General features: G+C 45.8%; 1 protein-coding gene across 6 annotated transcripts in view; it reads right to left on the minus strand.

Moving 5' to 3' along the window:
* The window catches only part of nfia (nuclear factor I/A), a 143351-nt gene extending 121467 nt beyond the window's left edge, over positions 1 to 21884 (minus strand). For 5 of the 6 annotated variants that reach the window (XM_006790299.3, XM_006790301.3, XM_006790298.3 and 2 more), the window contains exon 1: positions 21589 to 21884. In XM_006790299.3, coding sequence (XP_006790362.1) covers positions 21589 to 21684 — 96 coding nt within the window. In that variant the 5' untranslated portion in view covers positions 21685 to 21884. The remainder of the gene's footprint in view (positions 1 to 21588) is intronic. The other variant, XM_006790302.3, reaches the window with a different exon arrangement.
* Positions 21885 to 23659: the final 1775 nt, after the last annotated feature.

Here is a 23659-nt window from a genome sequence, read left to right on the forward strand (position 1 = left end):
TCGGGTTGCAGCGCAGAGTGGTTTCAGGGAATTATAAATAAATCAGAGTCGAGCAGGCGATCCCGAACGAGGAGGAGGAGGAGAAGGACGAGAGTTTTCTTTGTTTACGGCTGACTCTGGAGACCTGAAACGGACCCTCCGAATAAATAAATACCACCGCTACAGGAAGTTCAGCCGCTTCCCCTCAGGCCCAGTTTAGTTTTATTAGCTACAGTCCTGCACAGATAGCAAACCATGAGACCTCCTCCCCTCCTCCTCCCCCTCCTCTTCCTCCACTGTGAGCATGTGTGCCGCTCTCTGGCTTCAGCTGCTTTCTTAAACACATGAATTGAAGTGCAGGTTGACCTCAGTAAGAACTCATCTCAGAACCTCTCACTGTAACTCCAGCTGAACTCATAGTCGTAGTTTTTACTGCAAAAAGAGAAATGTACTCTTTACTCCAAAGTACTTGTGATATATGGGCTGCACATTACTTTTCAGATTTCAACAGTTCATAAAACAGAGTCAAGTGCTTTTTTTTTTTTTAAATGTAATTTAAAATAATTACCTATAAAAAACTGTGCTTTGTTGATAAATGCATCAATTTGAATCACTGATATCTGCTCTGTCAGACAGGATTCTTTATCTAATCATCTCTGGTTTTAGCGAAGGAAGATGTTCTGTTTTTCCCTGGATGTTGAGGTTGTTTCATCCAGTTCTTCTGTATCAATAAATGTAAACTGAAATATAATTAACAACCTGTACAATCACGGTGATCTCTGAATTTAAAGCAGACCCAAAGTGACTTAATCACCTGACGAGTCAGGAAGATCCTACATTGTAGAGGAAACAGAACGACTGAACAGGCCCGTTATTATTCGCTGCAGTGTAAATACGTCTGACACGTGATGCTGTATGCAGACGATGCAGTTCTTTACACTTAAGCCAAATAGAAAAAAGTTGGCAAAGTCAGAACAAATAAACTTAAAAAACTGAAATTATTTAATCAGTTCCTCCTGATTCATTAAATATATCCTAAAGAAACCAGAAGCCTTGTTGAGTAAAATGATTAAAAAATGTTTGATGGTTTCTATTTTCTCAGCTCATGAGAGGCAAAAAAATCCTCACATAGTTTCTGAGGAGGTTTGATGTCCTTAAATAAAATAATGAAAACGTTTCTGTGACAAAAGTCTAAAAAAAATGTATTCAGCAGATCAAAGAGAATAGTTTGGAAAGTCCTGTCACAGAAAGCCGAGCTTGAACTCTTCTTTAGGCCTCATCAATAATTGAAGCGCCAGGCCAGAGGCGGGTTTGCAGAGTGGAGGTGGGAGGTGGACAGGTGTGTTTAGGGTGAGGAGGGGGGAGGAGCTGCAGAACAACAGCTTGCTCTCAGCAGGGGTCCCGGGGAAGGAGCAGGTGAGGAGGTATCCATTGCACTGCTTTTACAGCGTCTACCTGACACCACTTCAGAGAGGGGAGGTGAAGAGGAGGAGGAGGGATGGCAGGCCGGAGGCGCTTACGGTCCAGGAAAACAGAAAAGTCTCACAAAGGTCTGAAGGCAGAGAAAGAGAGATGCTCTCCTGGTAAAAATCACATGTGAACATGTTTTTAACACGTGTGACAGGAAACAGTCGCCAACCAGCTCGAACGCTCCCACCCAGCGGTTTTCCAGGAATGAAGAGCTGGAAATGAATTTTATCAGGAAAGTGAGACAGGAAGCTGAATTCAAGCATGATAACTCATGAGAAAAAAATAAGCTGAAGGAAGGAAAAAAAGGAGTTTTCTTAAAATCAGGCTTATTGGTGTGTACAGGAAATACAGATGCCCACCCACAAAACTGAAAACAAACTGAACACTTTATATCCAAAGTTTTCTATACAGAGCTGTCAATCAAACACCGGGCTGAAGAGAAACCGAGCTAACAATGAATCAGGAATCACCCCTGTAAATTAGTAAGATAATAATAAAAGGTTGTCATATGTTGCTGTGTGCGGAAGGCTGGACTTAAGTCAAAAAACACAGCTTTATTGCTGGATGGAAAATAATACAAAACTAAACCAGGAGAAACGCACGGCCATGAGGGAGATCGCGACGCAGGACAGAGGGAGACGCTGACATAAATACACATAAGAGCAAATAAGGTGAACGTGATCTAGCTAACGAGACGTGGGGAAACAGAACTGAACATGAGACTATCAAAGTAAAACAGGAAGCACTAAGATGCAGACTAATTCATACAGCATGACATGGGAGCTGGGAGGAGAGAACACTGAGGGAAACGAGATGGGGACAACGGGAAGAGACAACGAGGGGAACGCCGAAGGAAGGAGAAAGACATGAGAGAGGGCGCGAGAGAGAGACACGACAGAACTGGGGAAACATACATGAGTACACATGACAGACATGGGAGACAAGGTATGAACACGAGGAGCAGGGAACATGGGAACAGGAAACAGGATACAAACCCACAGAGAGGGACAGAGAGGACAAAGACAAGAACTAAACAGGGAAACCTAGAGAATTCAAGATATAGGATAAACTCTAGACTAACTAATGAACATTATATAATAATAATTAATAATACATGCCAACACTGGGTCAGACAACCCAGAACCATGACAAAGGTAAATCCCCATCATCTAACAAAGTATGTGAACTTGTCACAGTGATGTGCACCACCTCAGGTAACAATGATATTTTGTAAATACATTTTATGACCTTAAATATTCCTGATCAGTTTTAATGACTCCAGAATGAAAAACGTTGTGTTTCTGGGTGCAGTGAATCCAGCAGCACCTCCACCGCGGGCTCATTAAAGCTTACATGTTGGATCCTTTATGAATTCCAGGAATAATTATGTGTTTAACCAAAAGACAGAAGAAATAATTAAGTTTAAGTAATAATTAAAGGGAGGAATAAATGGAGGCTGTGGTCAAACACTTGCAGGCGACGGAACTCAGCTCAGAGACAGATGCTCAAAACTTTCTAACATCATCGCCCGAGTTTCCTGAAGAGCTGCGGCACGCCTAGGGTTAACCCTGCTGCCGATGAGGTAACGCTCTCTGTCAGTCTGACACCGAGCCAGAGGTCAAAGGTCAGAGAGTGTGTTTGGAGAGAGTCCCTGAGCGGCCGTCGTCACCTGTCAGTCACCTGACAGGACGCACTGAGGGCACGACTCTCCGGAGGAGGAGGAGTGTTTTTCCAGATGAGATAATAATCATCCAGCACGGCTCTGATCGCTACGGCGATGGACTGATAATCAATATATCTGTCAATCACACAGCTCGGCTAACGTGAAGTCTCTGCCAAACGTTCCAGATGACAGAGAGCACCCCCACCGGCTCCAGGGACTGTTTGCGATTCCCTTTCCTTACTGCTGAGTTTGATTAAAGGGAAAACAGAAGCCTGGATGCTCACTGTCATGTCTGAACGGTTATTTTAAGAGCGGATGAGTAGAATTTTGTCTTTCTACAAGCTCCAGGTCAGATGTACTGTAGCGTGATGTCATGATTTCACCTGCACTGACACACTGATCCCGGAGATTAACTGAGGGGGTTCAAGAGTTATCAGAATGGTTGAAGTTGGGAATCGGGAGGTGGAGAGTTTGGGACAATCGACTTCAGGGTCAGCTTGCGAACATCACAACTTTCAAATATCCAAATGAGTCAACTCTGTCACAAAGCGCCCACTTCGTGTGTGAGAGCATGTCGGTACTTCTGTGTGAGTCGCAGCCTTACGCTGGCCCCGCCCTTCATGACACAACAAGCAGCTTTCACTGGATGCAGCACTAACACGTGAACGGACACTTTGTCTGCTGGTCTGCGCACAGCTAAAATAAATCATAATTTTTGACTAGGATCAGAAAATTTGGAGTTTTGAAATGATTCAAATAGACTTTTTAATTTTTTAAAGCTGGTTTTAGCAAAGAAAAAACCCCCATCAGAGTCAGGGAAATTATTTCAAGTATTATTAATACTTCGGTATATTTAAGACGTCTGTAAGCTCATCCTGCAAAGAGGTCAAAGGTCAGAGTGGTGAGCAGTCTTCCAGTATTTTGATCTGGGCCTGCAGAGCTGGTTTGTGATCTCCAGCTGGGTCTCTCCTGTTCTCTCCTCGTTCCCCGGATTAATTAAATCCGCTGCTCACTGATCCCATTTCATTGTCCTCCGGCCCCTCGAACAGACCTCTCCATTCACCCCGAAATGGCTCTTTTATGGGACGGGCTTCGAGTCCTAAACAAACTGCATGGCTCAGAGTGTGTGGGAGCTGAAATGAGTCCGGCATGCAGGAGCAGCAGGAGGCGGAGGATGAGGAGGGAGAACGCTGTGGAGGATCTTAACTCCTGAATCTGCTGAAATCGGCCACACATAACGAGTGGTTTTAATCCGTGCATGGAAAAAGGCTGACTTCCTTTTACTGTTTGAGAGACATGTTTTCACATTTCCAACTATATTCTCCTCAATTCCTGCTGTGTGACTGCTGTTTGAGAGCTGCGTGTTCATATTAAACATGATCAGGCTTTCTAATGATGAGCTATCATTATCACAGATTTTCTACTCTCGGATCTGGATGATGTCATGAAAAACTGAATGGAAGCTCCACCCACCTCACAAGGTGGATGTGAGGTATTCTTGTGCTGAAGAATGGCTGCTTAAACAAGGGGGGAGGAGCTAAAACAGCTTGTTTCAGCATAAGGTTGAACTGAGGGGCTGCACTGAGGTCCAGTATCAGACAAAGAGGAATTATTTTGAACTGTGAATCATGCAAAGCTAATATGAGCAGACAGAAGGGGTCAGGAAAGGGAATCTGAATAATATTAATATGGGCCAACAGCAGGTCACTGCACTCGTGCCAGACTCGTGTGATCTGCTTACTAACGATCAATGATTCAGCGACTAATCCCAGCGTAATGCCAGCCCTGAGAACAACTCTGCCTTCAGAACCACAACAGAACCAACAAAACCCACCTCAGAGCTCCATCTGTGGTTTGCTGACGTCTCTGCTGCCCGTGTTTCTGTAACATCACACTGACATCACGACGTGCTCACCTCACGTCAGTCGCACAAACTCAGGTGTTTTTGGACATTCCTCAAACCACTGATAAACTCCTCCTAACAGCCAATCAGAGGACTACAGCTGGAATTAAGTTAAAGTCACTTATTTTCAGAGCGAGAGGATGTCATAGGGTTTCTCCACCTCTATCAGCTGGAAGTCTTTCTGCGACAAAGAGTTAGAATATTTTCAGCTCAAAAATGCATAATCACCCACGTTCGAGAGGAAGGCGTCTGATTAAAGTCGTGATCAGCGGTACAGCAGCTTCCTCTGATTAATCAGTAGTTAGTAACAATAGTTAGTAATTAGTTAAGGTTTGTAGTTACAGCTTTGAGGCTGTTTGAGGGGCTCGTTGGTGAAGCATTACAGCTGCACGGGTATCACGAAGCAGTCACAAATAAATCCGAGTGTTGATGGAATTTTGCTCTAAACACTGTTTCATCTCCCAACAGCAGCCACGTCTATGACTCTGAGTCCATCAGTGTGGAGGCGGGGTTTGAGGATCCTTGGGTCTGTGCTGGTGTGGTGGACGGCGAGCTGGGTTGTTGCTGTTCAGTGTGTGGACAGCGTGGCAGCCTGCTTGGCCTCTGCAGGCCCGCAGGGCCACCGGGACACCTAATCTGCTTCATTAATGCTCCCAGTCGACCATCAGCGCCGAGCCGCCTCGGCCCTCTCTGGTTTCAGCCCGTCCCGTCCGAGGCCTCACTCACCTGCAGCTGTACCTGCTCGATCACTGAACTGCAGCGCAGGCGGTCACGCTGGAAATACAGCAGACACGGAGGCTTTAAAAGGACGATTCCACCACGTCCTGCATTCCCACTGATAATATCTGCTGCAACTAACAGCACAAAGTATATTTCATGACTGAATTTCAAAACAACAACATAAATATATTTATATAAACAGTTGAAGACCTGAGAGACTTAGCTCATAAATCCATAATAATTCTGATAATCATCATTAAACCCGCTTTCTACAGGATGTTCCAGAGTTGGAAAATGGGCTCTGAACGCAGTTTATAATTTAATCATGACCTCTTTATCTGCACAGTCTATCACAGAAACCCTCAGTTCGAGGCAGGAATGTAATCTCCTCTGGCTGATCTGTTAATGTCTGCAGGTTCGGCAGAGTAAAGCCCCTCCGACGTTTCCCGCTGAAACCAGAACCAGCCCATTAGAGCTAGGCAAGCGCAGAGAATCGGGACGGGACATGGAAAAAATTAGGAACATGCAGATGTGCGGCTGATTAGTGGAGAGCATGGATCCAGTTTGGAAAAGGAGATCTTCACCTTTTGCCGACCACACGGAGAGTCTGACTGACGCTGTCGGCTTCACCACCATTAAAACGTCTTCTACTGCGCTCCGAGGGCTCTGATGTTCCCAGCACGCAAATATCTGAACTCTACTACCTCACTGGGATCAGCATGCCGGGTTAAACCTTGCTTCTAAACCATCAGCATCAACATTTTAATAACATTCACAAAGATTATTGAAATCAACAGAGCTCAGTCCCGATCACATGCCGGGCAGACTGCCGCACAGCTGGCATCAATTCCTTTGATTAGTTCAGAATAAACGCGGCTGTTGCTGAGCGCAAAGACGGAGAGGCTGGAGAACACGGCAAGGAACCAAACGACTTTAAGAGCTCGGAAAGGAAGCAGAAAGAGTGCCGAACCACCAAAAACTGGAGCCTCCAAAGCCGGCGATGGAGCCAGGAGGATCTGAGAGCTCTGAAAGACTCTCTTTGTCTTTCCAACTCACCCTGACCTTTCTGAGAATGACTCAGAAACAGAAACAAAAAAAACCTCACGCAGGATTTTAAGGCCCACCGAGACACACAAAGACCTTTTGGTGGAAACCGGGGCAGCTCTGTGGTGCCGAGCTCATCAACTCAGCATGTGTTCAAGGCTGGAGAAAAACTGATGCTTGAACACGCAGCACCCTGCCAAAAACATCTGATAATACACAGACAAAACTACCGCCTACTGACCAATCAGGGCTCTGGAAAGCAGCGTGACATTTTCTGAAGATCCCTCCAAGATGTGACAGGGAAGAGGTTTTTCCTGTATCGAGGCATCAATAAGAACTACAGATTTAATCCTCACCGTTTTCCTGCTGAGTGAAAATCACTTCATTGTTCTGTATTTGCCAAAACAGCCAAAAAATACAGTCTTAAAAACACAAGCCAGTTATTATATTATATAACTACAGCAAACTAAATACATATTATCTCTTATTATGATTATTAATATTCCATCATAATAATTTCATCAATAGTTTCATTTTTATTTAATTTTGAGTTTCTGTTTTCAGCTCGTTGAGTTCCAGTCCAGGTTTTATTGTTTGAAAATGTTCCTGAAACTTCGGAGACTTAATATGAAATTGATTTTCGCTCATGTTTCTTGGTGGCGTGATTGCTCTCTGAGGGCACCGTGCTGCAGCTGGAAGAGTAAAACCACCATAAAAACCTCTGAGAGTAATTTAACGCACAGTTTATAATGTACCTGAATGCATCGTGTGGCCTTTTTCTTCTACCGCCCTACCGCCCTGATGTCTGCCATTCACACAATAATGTCTTGGTTACAATGGCGAGCTCGCAGCGAAGCTTCAGAAGGGTGTTCTGGGCTCTGACCTGCAGCTCGCTCAAACTTCAGTCTGTCCTCCAGCTCACAGTTCAGCTTCTGCCTGGTTCAGCCCCCCCCCCACACACACACACCCGGCGTCTGTATGTGCAGAACATGCAGAGGGCCACGTGGCCTCCCGCTTGTCCCCCCTGTGGCGGATTAAGCAGGGAGCCAGCTGTAGTGATGGGGGGGGTTGGTGGGGGTGGACGTGCTGCCATCGGCCTCTCCAAGGTGACCCCCGGCAAAAGCTGGCATCACATCTGTAGACGGCACGGCCTGTCCTGACCGCCATCAGGCAGCACCAGGCTCCTCTGCGCCCCCGCTGCCCTCCACGCTGCCCGGCTGGCAGAGGAGGGGGAGGAGGAGGCTGGGGGAGGGCTTCCTGCTGCGCCGGAGGAGGGGGAGGGGGAGGGGGAGGATGAAGGAGGAGAGAAAACTCCGCTGTGATGTTTTTAACTTTCACCTCCTTTAATCTGCATGTGCAGCTACAAGAGGAGAGAGGTGAGGAGAGGCGAACCACCACCTCAGACTGTTTTATCCAATCAAAGCTCTCCATCGCACCTCCACCTGGCTGCACCACCCCATCACACTTCCACACTTTCCCTCGTTGACTCAACGCCGCCACAGGTCCACCTGACCCAGGCGGCTCTCAGGTACATTCGATTTTCAGCTGACCCTCAGAACACATACCTGAGCCAAGAAAAGCCCAGATTAGTCCCGAATCTATCTGCTGTATACGTTCTCTGAACATGACATCAGAACGCCCTTAAACACATCCTCAGTGTCGAGAGAAAACTAATTCTGACTTCAGTTTTAGTTTACCGCTCAGACTGAAGCCAACATTTTTAAACTTTGCTCGTCTTCCTGGTGCCAGCTGGGTTCTCCTTCCATTTAAAGAGCTGTGATGCTCCATATGCTCAGATCTGTGTTCTCCTTAATGACCTGTGATGATGCATTTGTGCATGGCTGAGTTGCATGGAGCGTCAAGCAGTTTTAACCAACATGCCAACAGCTTTACCCTTTTCTTTAAGCCTTGAGAGTGTGCAGCAGATTTAAGACTCCGCAGAAAGTTTATAAATACTCTGACCCCACCCCCCCACCCCCACCCATCCCAAAGCACTCCTGGAGGTCCACAGACCCCCCGTTGAGCACCCTCAGACTAAAAGAAATGGAGAGGACATCCTCCCCTGTTAGTGGGTATTTCATGTGTGAGAGCAGAGACGAGGTCTCCCACGATGCCCCCACCAGCTGTTCCTTCACGGGTCCCCCAGGGGCGGGGCGGGACGGTGAGGGGGGTGCGAGGTCGAGGCTCCCCCTGTTGGAGTCGTTGGCAAAACACGGCGACAGGCTGGGCAGGGTCAGCCAAGCGGACAGGTGTAAATAATGGGCTCCTACACACACACAGGCACCACTGAATCAACTTAATTAGGTGAGGGAGGTGTGTGTGCATGTGAGTGTGCGTGCACTCTGATAAAGAGGTGATCATTTGGCGGTGGTGAACGAGTCCTTGGAGGAAGCGGCTGACAAACCCTCCTCAGGCCAGATTCTGCGGAGAGTCTTTGCAGAGTCGATGATGTCAGGTGGCTGCATTGCCGCATCGTGCTCGTGCCAGTACGTCGCGTGTTGTGTCACCGAATCACGTGTCTCAGTGTTTCATACGTGGTCGACCTGACATGTAGTTACATTTCCACAGGGGTGAAAGCCAGCTCGTGAAATTTGGATGCTGTACGTCGAAAACGTACGGCCCCACGGGGACGCCTAAAATCACCCACCTGTCCTCGCAAATCACAGTCAAGTCTTTTTCTTCACCCTTGAAAGGAGCCGCGGGCGTGACTCAAGTCAGGACAACACGGATCACATGACCCCGGAGTGCAGACACAGCTCCTCCTTTCTCTGAACTTCCTGTTTCATAGGGAGCACCAGAGATGGTGACTGGAATTTGTTGGCCAAGCCTCTTTGCCGTCCCAGAGGATCATGATCTTCACCGCCGCCATGTCATCCTGTGTCAGTAACACCCTCGCACCACAACCGTTAACTTCCTGCTTAGCTTCAGCTTCAGCCTTCTCTTCAGAGGACTTGTGTTCAGAAAAAAAAAATTGAAACAAGGATGTTTTCCTGACAGCTGATTGGTGGGAAACGCTGTCACCGCCATGCTTACTAGTCAAATCTACTACAGCGGTCCCACCTATAGAACCAATTATGACTCTTCTTCCTCGAATCAAAGCTGTGAATCACGTCAGAAACATCTCACTTCCTGTCTGTACCACCGACAGCAGCACGAGGGCTCATCGGCCGTCTGATGTCATGCAAACATCTGGAAGTTTCCACTAATCCCCTGCCGCTCACCATCATGGGCTAAGTGGCACTCTGATGTTATTTCCTGCAGGCGTTGTTTCATTTGTTTAAGTGTTTCACCAATTGGATTGCTATTAAAGCATTAACAGGTTAAACTTTCTCACCACAGCGTCACGACCCGGCTGCTGAGGGGGCCAGGCGGGGAGGGGGGGGGGGGGGGGGGGGGGCATATGTGATTAAAGGACATTTGGTGGCATGCTGCAGCTGCTGCAAGCTTTGATAGGACATAATTAACTAGGACGAAGCCGATAATATTCAGTCACGTCATGATTACTGTGAACACACACACACACTGCTGTGTCTCTGCCCAGCAGTAGAAGCCCAGGCCCCTCCACCCGCTCCACCCGCTCAGGTGAGAGGCAGAAGATTTCATCCATCGCTCTTTTGTTTTCCACACTGATGCTTCTCTGAGTTTCAGCTTTCATCCTTTTGCAGAGCTCTTATTTTGGTTTTGTTAGCTGAGTTCTTCATTAACGTGAGCACAAACAGACTCGAAGCACTTAGAGGTAGCAAACCTAGAAGGAGAGGTCAGAGGTCAAATGTGGGGTTAAATATGGTACTTTCTATATGATGACGACACACAGCACACTGGTAGGAAGCCAGAGCAGCAGGGCCAGCTCCGTCAGAGATCTCTGCTAATGCTCGCTGTTGTTGGCTTCCCCCTGAAATCTGAAGCTGAGTCACAAGAACGCAGCAGACTGAAATTAACAAGAATTATTCTTTAAAAAAGGAATAAAAACCTCCTGCGATCCTTTTTCTGCAGGAACAACAAACAGCCGGGACCTGGATCAGCTCCAGATTTTTAATTTTCTTCACACAGAAGCAAAGTCTGAGAAATAAACAGACGCACAGGAGGGAAACACTAGCAGAGCAAAAACAGCCAAAGCGTGTGAATGCTTCCAGGCCGGAGTGTTGACGGCTGCGTGACAGAACAGGTGATATTTACTGAGAAAAAATGGCAAAAATCCATTTCTGCCAATCGAGCAAACGGCAAACAGCCTGAAGACTGACACCTCTGCTGGCAGCCGAACTCAGAGTGGCTGCAGACCAACACACACACACACACACACACACACACACACACACACACACACACACAGCAGATGGTGTTTCTGGATTCTGTTTCCAATTTTTCCTGTTGCAATCACAAAAGAGTGAAAACACAGACACACAAAGCAGCCACACTTTGTGGATGAAACACACACACACACATACACACAGATGAAACTGAGGCTTTAACACTTTGCTATTGGACTCACAGCTTAGCTCTGATTGGCCCTTTCTGAGCGCACAGAGCCTCAATAAGGCAGGGTCGAAAAAGGTACACACGCGGAGTTACTGAAAACCATCACCCAGAGAGGACAAGAGCCATAACCATGGCCAGATCCCAGCAGAAAGCCTGCAGTGGGCCCCCACAGCCCCCATGAATGTACAGGTGTTCACCACAAATTCCTGCCATTCTAATGAATAAAGAGATAAAAGTTGGAGTGTTTGGGTTTTTTTGGCTTTTTTCAACTTTATTTGACAAATACAGTGAAGGCAGGACAGGAAAGCGGGGAAAGACCACCGGCAAGTCAACTGGAAAAAAGAAAGAAGGTATTCAAACACTTCAGATTGTCTGTATCTGCATGAGTCGGGACGACGTTCCACGGACCAATCTGAGCTCTGGTTGATCAGTGGGTGGTGGTTTTGTGCGCACCATGGTGATGTACCCCGCTAAGAAGTAAAACACCTTCACTAACAACACAAAAACCTGAAGCTACGTTCATATCCGCTATTGCAGTGACATCCCAATAACCTGGGACGCTCAGAGACGCTCAGAAGCTGTCTGCAGTCTGAGCTGACAAATGCTCCGTGGTGGAGACCAAACCCGGAGCGTAGAGAGAAGGAGTTCAGACTCTGTTAAAGGCGATATGGCAGTGTCCTGACTCGTTTCCCCGAGAGGCCAAAAATATCAGTTACTGAAGTGATTACAGCGAGAGAGCGGCTTATGTGGAGAGCAGCAGCGTTTTGATACCGAGCCCAAGCTGGCAGAGAGCCGCGGCTCCCAGCACACAGACAAAGCTCGCTTTGTTCAGCCGAGATCTTTCGGTTCAGAGACAGAGGGGAAGGCGGCGCTGCATTCATCCGCCGTGCAGCTCTTCTGTGCACGCACCTGACCTCCAGATAGACAACACACACACACATGCGCACACACACACACACACACACACACACACACAAACGACATTCGTGAGGTCACGCTTCATTCAGAGAGCAACTTTTATGGAGATGAATGCAGTAAAAATACAACAAAAGAAAACAGTGACTAAAACCATGCAACGCTAGCTAAAATTTTTGTTTATGTTTAATAACAATAATAATAATAACAATAAGTCGGCTATTCACACTATTCCTTCTTCTTTAAATGAAAACCTCGGCACCGTCTCGCTATTTTAATAAATCACAACATGCACTGTTCATATAATCACTCATGTTTATGTTGACACGCACACACGTGTGCTCCTAATCACATGATGAGACATGATAATAAAGACTCCAGAAAACTCGAACTAACAAAAGAATTTTATGTAAGAGAAGACACAAACGAAGCTGCACTGAGTAATACAAACTTTGTTATTCGGAAACCACACGTGACCAGTTAGGGGCGGAGCTTGTCAGCGTCCCCTCAGACTCTAACAGGAGCAGAGTTTACAAAATGACCTTCAATCAGACCTGAAAGCAGCGACTGAGACCAGAAACTTATCAGCACGAGGCTCGTTTCCTCAGAGGCGTCTTTAAACCACCGGAGGAGTCGCCCCCTCCTGGGTGAGGGAAGGAAGGTGGGTTTAAAGCTCTTCAGTTTTAACACATTTTCTGTCTGAGTATAAAAAATAATTCTTAATAAAAAATAATATAAATAAAATAGTATTTTTTCTCTCTTTTTCACTTTGTGGTTTTTAATGGTGAAAAACATATACCAGAAACTTGTTTGAGAGTTGAATATCATACCAGCAGGTAAAGGTATGAAGTATTCAGGGTGTAAACGAGCTCACATCGTCGTCATCATCATCATCATCATCATCATCATCATCATCAACAACTGTCCCATTGTCTCTCCTCCCAGCAGGACGTCCAGCACTCATACAAAAACAAGCCCAAGAAGAAGCAGCTGTCTTGGCTAGTAGCCATGTTTCTCCAGGGAGGAACAGACAGGGAGCAGGAGGCAGAGGAGGAGGACAAAGAGGGGCTGAGGAAGAGGAAGGAGAGGAGGAAGAAGGGAGGCAAAGAGCTGGGAATGGAAAAGAGCAAGGAGAAGAAGAAGAGGAAGAACCGTGCAACGAAAAAGACACACAAGGAGGAAAAAAGTGACGTCAAATCTGAGATATTTAAAGAAAACGTGACTGCGGTCATTCCTGTCAGAGGGGGCAGGTGTGCTCAGGTATGTGCTCCTTCTTATAGCAAAGGTTTGGTCGCACATGAAGTACAAAGCTTCCGGGCTCACACACCTGTGTTTTCAGCTGCCAGCTCGGTGACAGTTTCTTGTCCTTTATTTCAGCAGCAATTATTCAGGAATCTGGGAAAAGTCGGAATCTGACTGAGGAAAAGATGTGTGGTTTCAGCATGGCGTGGTGGACGCACTTCTTTTTAACAAATGACCTGAATCCAGCTCGCCATTTTCTCAGTATACATCGGTAAACCTGAGCAGCTGCATCCCTTTAAAATCAAAGAATCGGGTTTTTAAATGATTAATACAGCTCAAATCTCTTCCCACACCCACGGAGCCGTTGGAGTGCGGCCCGTAGCTGAAACTAAAATTAAATGAGAACATGTGAAAAGTAAAAAGTTAATCTTTGAGCTTGATTCAGTGCAATCAGACGATCACAGCAAAGAGCAGGACGACAACATTCAACAGTTCAGAGCTAAATGTGGATTAAACCACCACAGAAAGTAGTTTTGAACAAACACTCATCAGTTGAGAGTGGAGATAATTACATGATGATCCGATTCAGACATTTTACATCATGGAACTGAATCAGATTCATTTGATTTTTCTAATTAAAAGTCATCAGCCTGAGTCACGTTTTAAGAGTTTCTTTGAAAATAAAATGAAAACTCATTTAGTCTTTCATTTCCACCCTCTGTGCACCTAATCTGATCTGGAGTCAGCGGCTCTCGGGCTCTGGACCGACTCCAGGCCGGTACGTCTGTTCTCAGAGCTCCATCGAGGACCCTGCCAGAAACTAGCAGCAGGAAAAACCCGCCAAACAGATCCTTGCCGCTCAGGAGTCACCTGCTTGCTGCCCGCTCAGGTCAAAGTTCAGACACCAGTTTAAGGAGCGGTCAGACGTTTCAGAGCCGAAGGTGAGAGGACGATATCAGACTCATCTTAACGCTGACATAAGGCTGCATGTCTCACCCTCCAAATACTTCTGCTCACGCGGCGCAGATCTGGTCAGTAGTTTTCCTTCTGTGAGCAACAGAAGTGCAGAAATGCAGCATGTTCCTTTAAGGCCGCCCCGGGCTCAGCTTTCCTCACTAAGACGGGTAAAACAAGAGCGGATATTAGAGCCCCGAGCCGACGACGACCTCTCCCTGGACACAGAGCAGGAGGAGAAGCTGCAGAGAGGTACTGGAATCACAGCTCACAGATAAACTCAAACTCCACAGAGTCTGAGAACGAATACAACGGACAGAACAGCAACGGCTTCACTTCATCGTGTTTCAGAAAGAGACGCAGCGCAGGAAACAACAGAGACATTAACATTAGGAAATGAAGATCGTTAAAAATAAAGAAAATTAAACTGAGAAACAAAGAGTGAAGGAAACACAGTGAGAATAAAGGAATAAAGCAAAAGGAAATCTGAAGATACACGAACACGAGAAAGAGAACAGAAAAAGGAATGAAGAGCAAAGAAAGAAAAGATGATGTGAAGAGGAAAGAAAGATAAATACTTGAGGAAAAAAAGAGGAAGGGAAGCTCTAAAGAAGGGAAGGAAAGAAAAAAGTGAACAAAGACAGAAACGATGGAGCGTGAGAAATAAAACAGAAGCGAACCAAAAAGAAAAAGGAAGAAAATAGGATGTGATGAAAAATGCAAGGTAAGAAAACAGAGAGGAAGGAAGGACAGAAGGGAAGGAAAGAAGGGATGATGGGGGAGAGGAAAGGAGAGGTGAAAGGCGAGCAGAGGAGTGAGTCACGTTCGACAGCCTGAGACTCGCCGGGAGCTCGAGGACTCGACGTGTCCTCACACTTTCCACACCGCGGGACAACCACGGGGAGGGCGAGAGAGGGCCAGGACAAATGCACAGAGAGAGAGAGGGAGAGAGAGGCGTGGGCGAGCGAGCATGCCACGTTCAGGAAGTTCAAGCAGACAATCCTAATCCTCCAATTTCCTCCCCTCTAATCAGCTCTGCCTGCTCATGGCCGCCTCCAAATTGGAAACATCTTCTGCTCAATATGACACTCGCTGTGTAACACACACATACTCTCTCACACACACACAAACACACACAGACCACGTGACCCTGCCGGGCCATCTCTGCGTGAACTCTGTGCTGAAAAGGTAAAATTCGTGTGAAAAAATGAGTCATTTCCATCAGCTGATCAAGCACAAGGTCGCGGCGCTTTTAAAGGAACAGTCCGCGCTCTTTTAGTTGCCGTCTGTTTGGGAAACCACCTAAATCCATCAGCGCACCTTTCCTACACACACTGATTCGAGTTTTTATGGAGGAAGAAAAGTTAAAGAGCAGTCCTCCCAGCCTGAAAATGACCTCCAAGCGTGGAGCAGAGTCTCTTTTTTTCAGACACCAAATCATCTACCCAAAAAATCCTAAATCCAAATCCAAACTGAGTGCAAGCTCCACCTCAGGGAGCCCGGCCAATCACGAGATGTCACTGGCGGAGGTAAAGGTGGTACTCTCCAGGTTCGTTCTCAACATACTGAAGACCAAAAACTCATCCTCTCATCAGTCTGATTTTACTAAGAACCCGAGCGCCAAAGAGAAAAGGCACGTTAAATAACGAGAGCCCTCTGGGTCAAAGGTCAACAATCATCATGATCGGGCCACTGAATGGCAGACAGGAGGTGGCCATTTAGGAGCAGCAAGTGGCAAAAACCTGGATTTAGATTGGTCCACAGCTCCCAGCTGATACAGTCCTGTATCTCTAGACCAGGGGTGTCAAACATAAGGCCAGAGGGCTCCAATCCGGCCTTCTGGACCATGTTGGAAAAGTTTAAATTGTGACTCTTAACTGTGGTTTACAGATTTTCCTGCTCCTCCATGGACATACTACACCAAAGTAGGTAAGAAATAAATAAATAAAAGACAGACAATTTCACCATCTACTATAAAATGTTGTTTTGGTTTTTTTTTACAATGACTCTGCAGAAGAAAAGAAAAAAGAGATTTTCTATTAAATGTAAATAACAGCAGGGTGGTGGATTACTGAATCAGGTCATGCACATCTGTAGATTTAAAAAACCGTGAAGCTGATTTTTACACTGAAAACAAGAAGCAGAAGTTGTTCGTCGCTCACATACTGAGCAACCACCAAACTCACAAGTTAAAGCCTTCTGCTTGTTTTAAAGTGATCAGTGTTCATTTGTAGATCAAACCCACAGTGGTCTCAGTGCACGTTACTGGGCCCAGCTCAGGAAGACCTTCACCCTCCTGCTCGGTCCGCAGCTACAGTCAGAGCGCCCTGGTTTCAGGACCGTCTCTAAAGTTTTGGCGTGCTGTCTATGCTCGGCTGCTTCCTGCACTGCGTTTCTGCTCGCTGAGCTCATCACTGAGGCCCGGTCCTCCTCTCAGACTCTGGCTAATGAACGCGACCTCACACGGACCACAAACACAGCGCTGAGGCGCCACCGGCCCGCTCCAAGTCACCGCTTCACAGAGCCGAGCATCACCTCACTCAACCTCTGACCCCGAACACACTGCCAACCCGGACACGGGTCAGTAACCAGAGCCATCAAACAGCCAGCATGTTCACCTGGAACACACACACACACACACCTTCCTACTGCTCATTAATTCTTACACAATAACTTGATTACTGTGGTTGATATTAATTAGCTTTAACAATTATTCAGCTTTTTAAAGACGACAACAGAGTGCGTCCTGAGTGGCGTTCAGGTGCTCAGGTTAATAATAACAGCCAGACGAAGACGCCATGTCATCTTCACCGTGCTGTAAGAACACAGTCAGAGCTGCTCATGGATGTCAGAAAGCCCCGCCTTCTCCCAATACACCTGGAAGCAACTCCTTCTGATTCTTTACACGCCTACATCATCACATATCCACTGTGTTGCTCTTCTACGCGCACAGCTGGTACTTCCTGTCCGTCTCCCTCAGCGTCATGCTGTAAGCCCCGCCCCCTACAGCTCATCTATGATTTGTGATGTTTGGACTGTAGAAATAAATTTGTCAGAACCAATCGAATCATCAATCAGCTGTAGTTATTAATGAATCCTTAATGATCAATAATTTACTCTGTTCCATATTCAGCTTCTTTTATTGTGTAGGAGGAAGTTACACAGTCTGGCCGCTGTGACATCATCATCATCACGTCCATGCAGACCTGCTCGGTTCACGCTGCGGTGTTCATAAACAGGTTCGTCACTGTGATTTAAAACGTCTCTCCGAACCTGAACGCACCCTCACTGGGTGGACAAAGTAACATAAACACAAACACACCATAAACCAGACTCTTCAAAATGACCGAACAGCCGACCTAAATCTTTTTTACCTGGTTGATCTTTTTTTTTTTTTCATTTGAGAAATTCTCTGCTGAAAGATTTTAAAAGTTTTTATTTGCTGCTTTCTCAGTAAACTCGTCATCATTTCATCTAACTCAGAGAATAGTATCAATAAATCACGTTTTGTTGATTTATAGAGCCGCGGCACAGTTTACACTCTAAGTACTGACTAACAGAAAATATCGATGCCAACACCAATCATTATTCCCACGTTGGAGTGGCCATTAAATGAATTATTATCAGTTGTTACTAATACTGACAGTCATGAGGATGTTCAGCGTGTTTGGAGGCAATGCATGGAGCTGGATGAAAAGTAATACACACAGCTGGCTGTTATTAATTTACTTGTGTCCCTGTCCAAAAACATAATTTCTACATATTCACAGACTCAGCACCCTGAAGGATGAATCTGCATATTACACAGTGACCCATCAGGCTCAGCTCACAGGTCTCTGACACATCAAACTCATACACGGGACTGAAATCCTCCAGTTTTTCTCTGTGACAGTAAGCGCTTCTCCGACGCTTTCAGACGGGAAGCACATTGTGATTGAACTCTTTTCATATGCAGAGAATTCAAATTTTCTTTGAATGTGTAAAGACTCGCGCTCGCACACACCAACACTGATGATTTATATTTAAATATTTCACTCAGATTCTCGATAAGGTCAGCTGAACCTTATCGAGAAAGGTTCCGCTGACAGGACATCGTAATGGTTTTCTAACGTTTTACGGTTTCATCATTAATGGTAAAGATTTTCGAATAAACGATCAACGAGCTCGCTCTGCTGCAGGCGTCTCAGAGACAAACACGAGCTGAACCTCGGTGTCGGACGTACGGCAGCGACACTGAGACTGATCACACCTTCCTGAAACCATCAAACGGGTCTCAGAGCCCGGACCAATCAGCTTGCAGAGTCGAAGTAAACAAGTGCAAAGGGCAGCAGACAGTGAGACACATGCGATCCACTGCACCACCATCCCACCGACCAATCACACACTTTACACGCACAGGTTCGAAGAGCTGCCTCACAACTGAAGGCGACACCCGCAAACTGCCCCGACGCCACCATCAGTGTGTGTGTGTGTTTGTCTGTGAGTGTGTGTGCGCGAGTGTCTCTGTGTGTATGTGTGTGAGTGTCTGTGAGAGTGTGTGTGTGGGTGTATCTGTGTGCGTGAGTGTGTCTGCGAGTGTCTCTGTGTGTTTCTGTGAGTGTGTCTGTGTGTGTGTGCGTAAGTGTGTGTCTGTGTGTGTGTCTGTGAGTGTCTGTGTGCGTGAGTGTGTGTGCGTGAGTGTGTCTGCGAGTGTCTCTGTATGTGTCTGTGAGTGTCTGTGAGTGTGTGTAGAGTTCCTGAGGGTTACACACTCAGATCACTTGGATTTTGTGCTTTGTCAGTCACTGAAGCTGAAACTGATGGAGGTGCAGACATGAGGCCGTACTGTGCTCCGTCTGCAGCACACAGCTACTGTTCCTCCTGAGCCTCCAACACCCAGCATGAGCTCTGATCAGGTACTTCAAATCATAAAGCGCCTGCGGCCGAATCGCCACCAGTGCTTACTCCAACGTTCTGCTTTTAAGATGAGCATAAAGCAGCTTTTGAAAAAGGAACTAAATATTTTAATTTGTGTCTTCGAAGACTCATTTATTGGCACTATGAGCGAGAGAGAACAATCTGAAGAGATGGGAATATTCTAGGAGCTCAGTGTTAGTGGTGTTTACACCTGCCTCCTCCTCAGCTCTCTAACACATTTAAAAATAATTTTCAAATTCATGAATTTCGCAGTTTTTAAAGCATCTGCAGAAACTCTAATAATAATAATAACATTCCACATGTTCCACACACACCATGTTTACAAACATGTTTATAAACATACACAACAACATCCTGAAAATAGAGTTGCTTTTTTATTTGTGATGCTAAACGTCGCTTGTAGTGCTGTTAACCCCTGCAGAGAACACACACACACACACAAACTCTCTCGTCTTTATTGTGTATGAAAGTCAGATGTTCTTCTTCTGCTGTAGTTTAAATTGAAGCGCAGCCCGTTTGTCCTGCATGGTTTTGAGTTTATAATTTAAATAAATTTTCTGTCTCTTCTGAGAAAAACTCCCTGATATTATTTTTCTTTTTGCTCGTGCTCTCCGCCTTCATCCTACTCTCACTGTAAATGTGACTATTAATGAAGGCGACGTGTTCACTGCTGCAGATGCTGCACAGCAATAAATACAAACTGGCAACAATTCAGCTTCACTTCTCCAGCGTTTAACTGTAACGTGCAGCGAAGACGAAGAAGGCCGAAGAAAGGCTCACAAAAAACCCGACTCCACAAGAGGAAGCAGGAATTCAGAACATTTTTACAGCTTTAAAAACAAAATATCCTGAATCTGAAAGACTCATTAACGATATTAAATCACCAAACAGCAGATTATAAAAAATATTTAAATGAGATTAAAACCTAAAATCCATTAAAGCACTAAAGGAAAACTGGTGCGCTGGCCTGAAATCATCTGGAATAATCACAGCTGCTTTCTGAAAATGGGAGCAGATAATCCTCTTTGTGCTTTCAGCCAGTTTAACCTTTCCTGCTGCTTCACAGATTTAAGTCCCACTAATTACCCGCTATGATCATTTAGGACGCTGCTGCGGTGATACCTCATTAGAAAACTCTCAACTGCTGAGTTTTTAATGCAGTCACTGTAAACGTGTCTGTTATCTCCCCACGAACTGTCAAATTTTTCACGCAGAGCGAAAAATTAAAATCATTATTAATTTGAATTTACTGCCAAAGTCCAGTAGAAAAAACCCAGAAAATACCTGTGCCGTTCATTTAAATCATTTAGAGGAAAAAGGTTATATTTCAGGTTTTACATCCCAAAAAACGTAATTTTTGTGCATAATTATTGCCTAAAATCACTGTGAACTTCCAGCATTGGCATTATTTTAATTTATTTTCAGTTTTTTATATTTACATTTAATTGTGAGGTTCAAAATCATTTTAATAAAGAAATAAAAAGTAAAAGTAGAGTCCAGTCAGGATTTTACATTTATATTCCGAATGTATTTTTAAATAAATGTTATAAATAAAGTACAAATGGGCTTAATTTAACCTCCTTGATTTAAATAAAATTATTTAAATAAAATTATTTAAATCAAGTAAAACGACAGGAAACTTTTCCTTTAATAAGAAACGTTTAAGGACAAACAGACGTTTCTATCTTGTGCTCAGCGCGTGCCATAAATTTATTTTAATACATTCACTTCATTGAAACGGGAAATAAATTATTTTTTTATTTTTCCTGCTTCAAACTAAATTCAAAAGATTATTTTAATAGAAACTCTTCACCTAAACTCTCTCTCCTTGGACCGGGAGCTGGCGGCGGCAGCGGACGGCACAGTGTGACCGGAGGAATGCAGAGTTCTCGGAGCTGTTCGGCAGCATGAAGCCGCCGTTGTGTCTCCGCGCTCAGGCTGGAGGAGCGGGAGTTGCAGGTGCCTCCGGCCCCAGAGCTTCTGAAGCTTCGCGGGACCACGGTGGGTCCGCCGACCCTTACGCGTCATCACGGAGCAGCCGACCGGGGCCGGAGCCCAGCTCGTCCCGGGACATCACGGGGAGGGAGGGGGGAGGCGGGAGTGTCCGCTCCGTAAGTACCGGCAGGAGCGCGCGGACACGGACGCGGAGCCACTTTATGCGCGCTTTGACAAGTTTGCGCTTCTGAGTAGAGAGAAGCTCCGACACCGCAGAGAGGAGCAGAGAGAGGAGCAGAGGGGAGCGGGGGTGTTTGGCGGGAGGAAAAGAGAAAGAGAAGAAGGAGGAGAGCAGCTCGTGCCAACTCACCATCCACCACGTCCTGGCTGAGATGTCGTAGCACAGCTGCCATTTGATGGATCCTTCCGAGCTTTTCCCCGCCATCACGCTGTCCGCGAGCCTCATCTGAGAGCGCGCTCACCGGACATGAGACACCTCACCGAGAAAACATTTGCTCTGGCATGTTGGGCAACATGTAGCCGCAGCACATGGAATCATGGGAAAAAAAGCGCCCTGACAATGAACCAATCTCCTGCAGACCCCGTGGCAAGGTGAGCGGCAGTCATCTGCTGCGAGGAAAACACACCCCCTACACACACACACACACACACACACCCTACACACACAAACTCACTGCACAAACAGACACACACACTCACTGCATATACACACGCACACACTCTATACGCACACAACACACTCACACGCGCGCGCGTTCGAGCGCAGGAATGACGAGCCTTTTTACGCATCGTCGCGCGCCTCGGGTCGCTTCTCCCTTTCTTCCTCCTCCGGTTTAATTAGGGCTTCTTCATCATCATCAGGAGCAGAGGAAGAGGAGGCGAGCTGAACTCTGCAAACTTCTTCTTCGTGGTCACTTTAAAGGCAGGTAAGGGGGAGGCAGGGAGGGAGGGTGCACATGGAACTGCTTATCATGCTTTGTTTTGTTTTCATCCTCTGTGAGCCCTCCACCTCCTCTTCCTCCACCTCCTCCTCCTGCAGCCGAGCCTCGTGTGTTTTGGCATAAATACCTCCAGACCGAGGGGCCGTGCGCGAGTGGACCCTGGACAGAGCGCACCTCTCCCGGCCGAAGCTTCATCATCCCGAGCTCAATCAGTAAGTCTGCTCCACCATCATGCACCTCACCTGTAGGAAGGAGACAGCAGGAGACTCAGCCTCACTCCAAGCCTAAAAATGAACAGACAGAGAGGGTTTAAACTTAAACTTGAGACTAAAATCAGCTTGACTGGTTTTTATCTTTATTATTGATGTAAAAATAAAAATTTCAGACAGACGCTGCTTTAGTCTTTAATTAAACTTTCATATTTTTGTTTAGGAGTCTACAGCCATTAATAAAGGAGCTGCTTTCATATTTCATATATTTTCAGATGAGACAGAAATCATTGTAAATTATGATTTATTTTTTATTTCAATCTAAGCCAAATTTATTCTTATTTATTTTAGTGTGAGCGTAAAACAAATCTGAACAACAATCTGACAGGACAGTTTATGTCACAGCCACGCTTTACACCATACGTAAACTCAAAGAGTAGAATTAAATTATTTTTATAGCACTGTATATTTATAAAAAAGAAATATGTATTTTATTTCCTGGCTGTGGAGATTTTAATGCCAAAGCACTTCCTGTTTGTAATTATTTCACATTTATAGAAAGAGAAAAATTATTAAGCTAAATCAATAGGAAGCATTGATAAATATTTGTCCTCATCATACATAATAACTTTTAATTATATATATGTATAATGACACAGAATAGGAAGGAATTAATTAGAAAATGATGCAGGTCTTTAATTATTCCTTTTTAATAATAAAAGCAAGTGATAATGGTCAGGTGGCATATATTTCTGTTGTGTACTCACTGTGTGTATGAATATTACCTTTATTATTTTATGTTTCTCTTTTTGTGGAAATGCAGGTAATTAAACTCTGGAATCTTCTTCATACATGTCTCTGTTTTTATTTCCTCTCAGGATGGACAGAGCGGCGGTGTCGTCCCATTACATGTGCTTCAGCCCTTCAGCCTAAGAGAGCCTCGCTCTGTGTGTGTGCGTGGGGGGGTCTGAGCAGGAGGTGTGTGTGTGTGTGGGGGGGGGGGGGGGTCTGTGAAGCTCAGGTTCCTAATCAGACGGGGAATACCTGAACCAGGGCAGAGCCGCCATCAAACAGTTCACCCATTGTGGCGGCCAAACGGAGGAATGCGATTCGGCCGGAGATACGTCGGGGGGGTGGGGTGGGGGGTGTTAAGCTTCCCCAGGCCAGGAGGAGGGGGTCTCTGTAAAGTTTGGAAAGAAATTAGAATAGATTTGGAGAGCCCTGCAGTGAAAGGTTAAATCAAGTCGGGCTTATGGAGCATGCTCAGGTG

This window comes from Neolamprologus brichardi, chromosome 23 (genome assembly GCF_056152115.1).
Source record: "Neolamprologus brichardi isolate AB-2024 chromosome 23, ASM5615211v1, whole genome shotgun sequence".
Lineage (NCBI taxonomy): Eukaryota > Metazoa > Chordata > Actinopteri > Cichliformes > Cichlidae > Neolamprologus > Neolamprologus brichardi.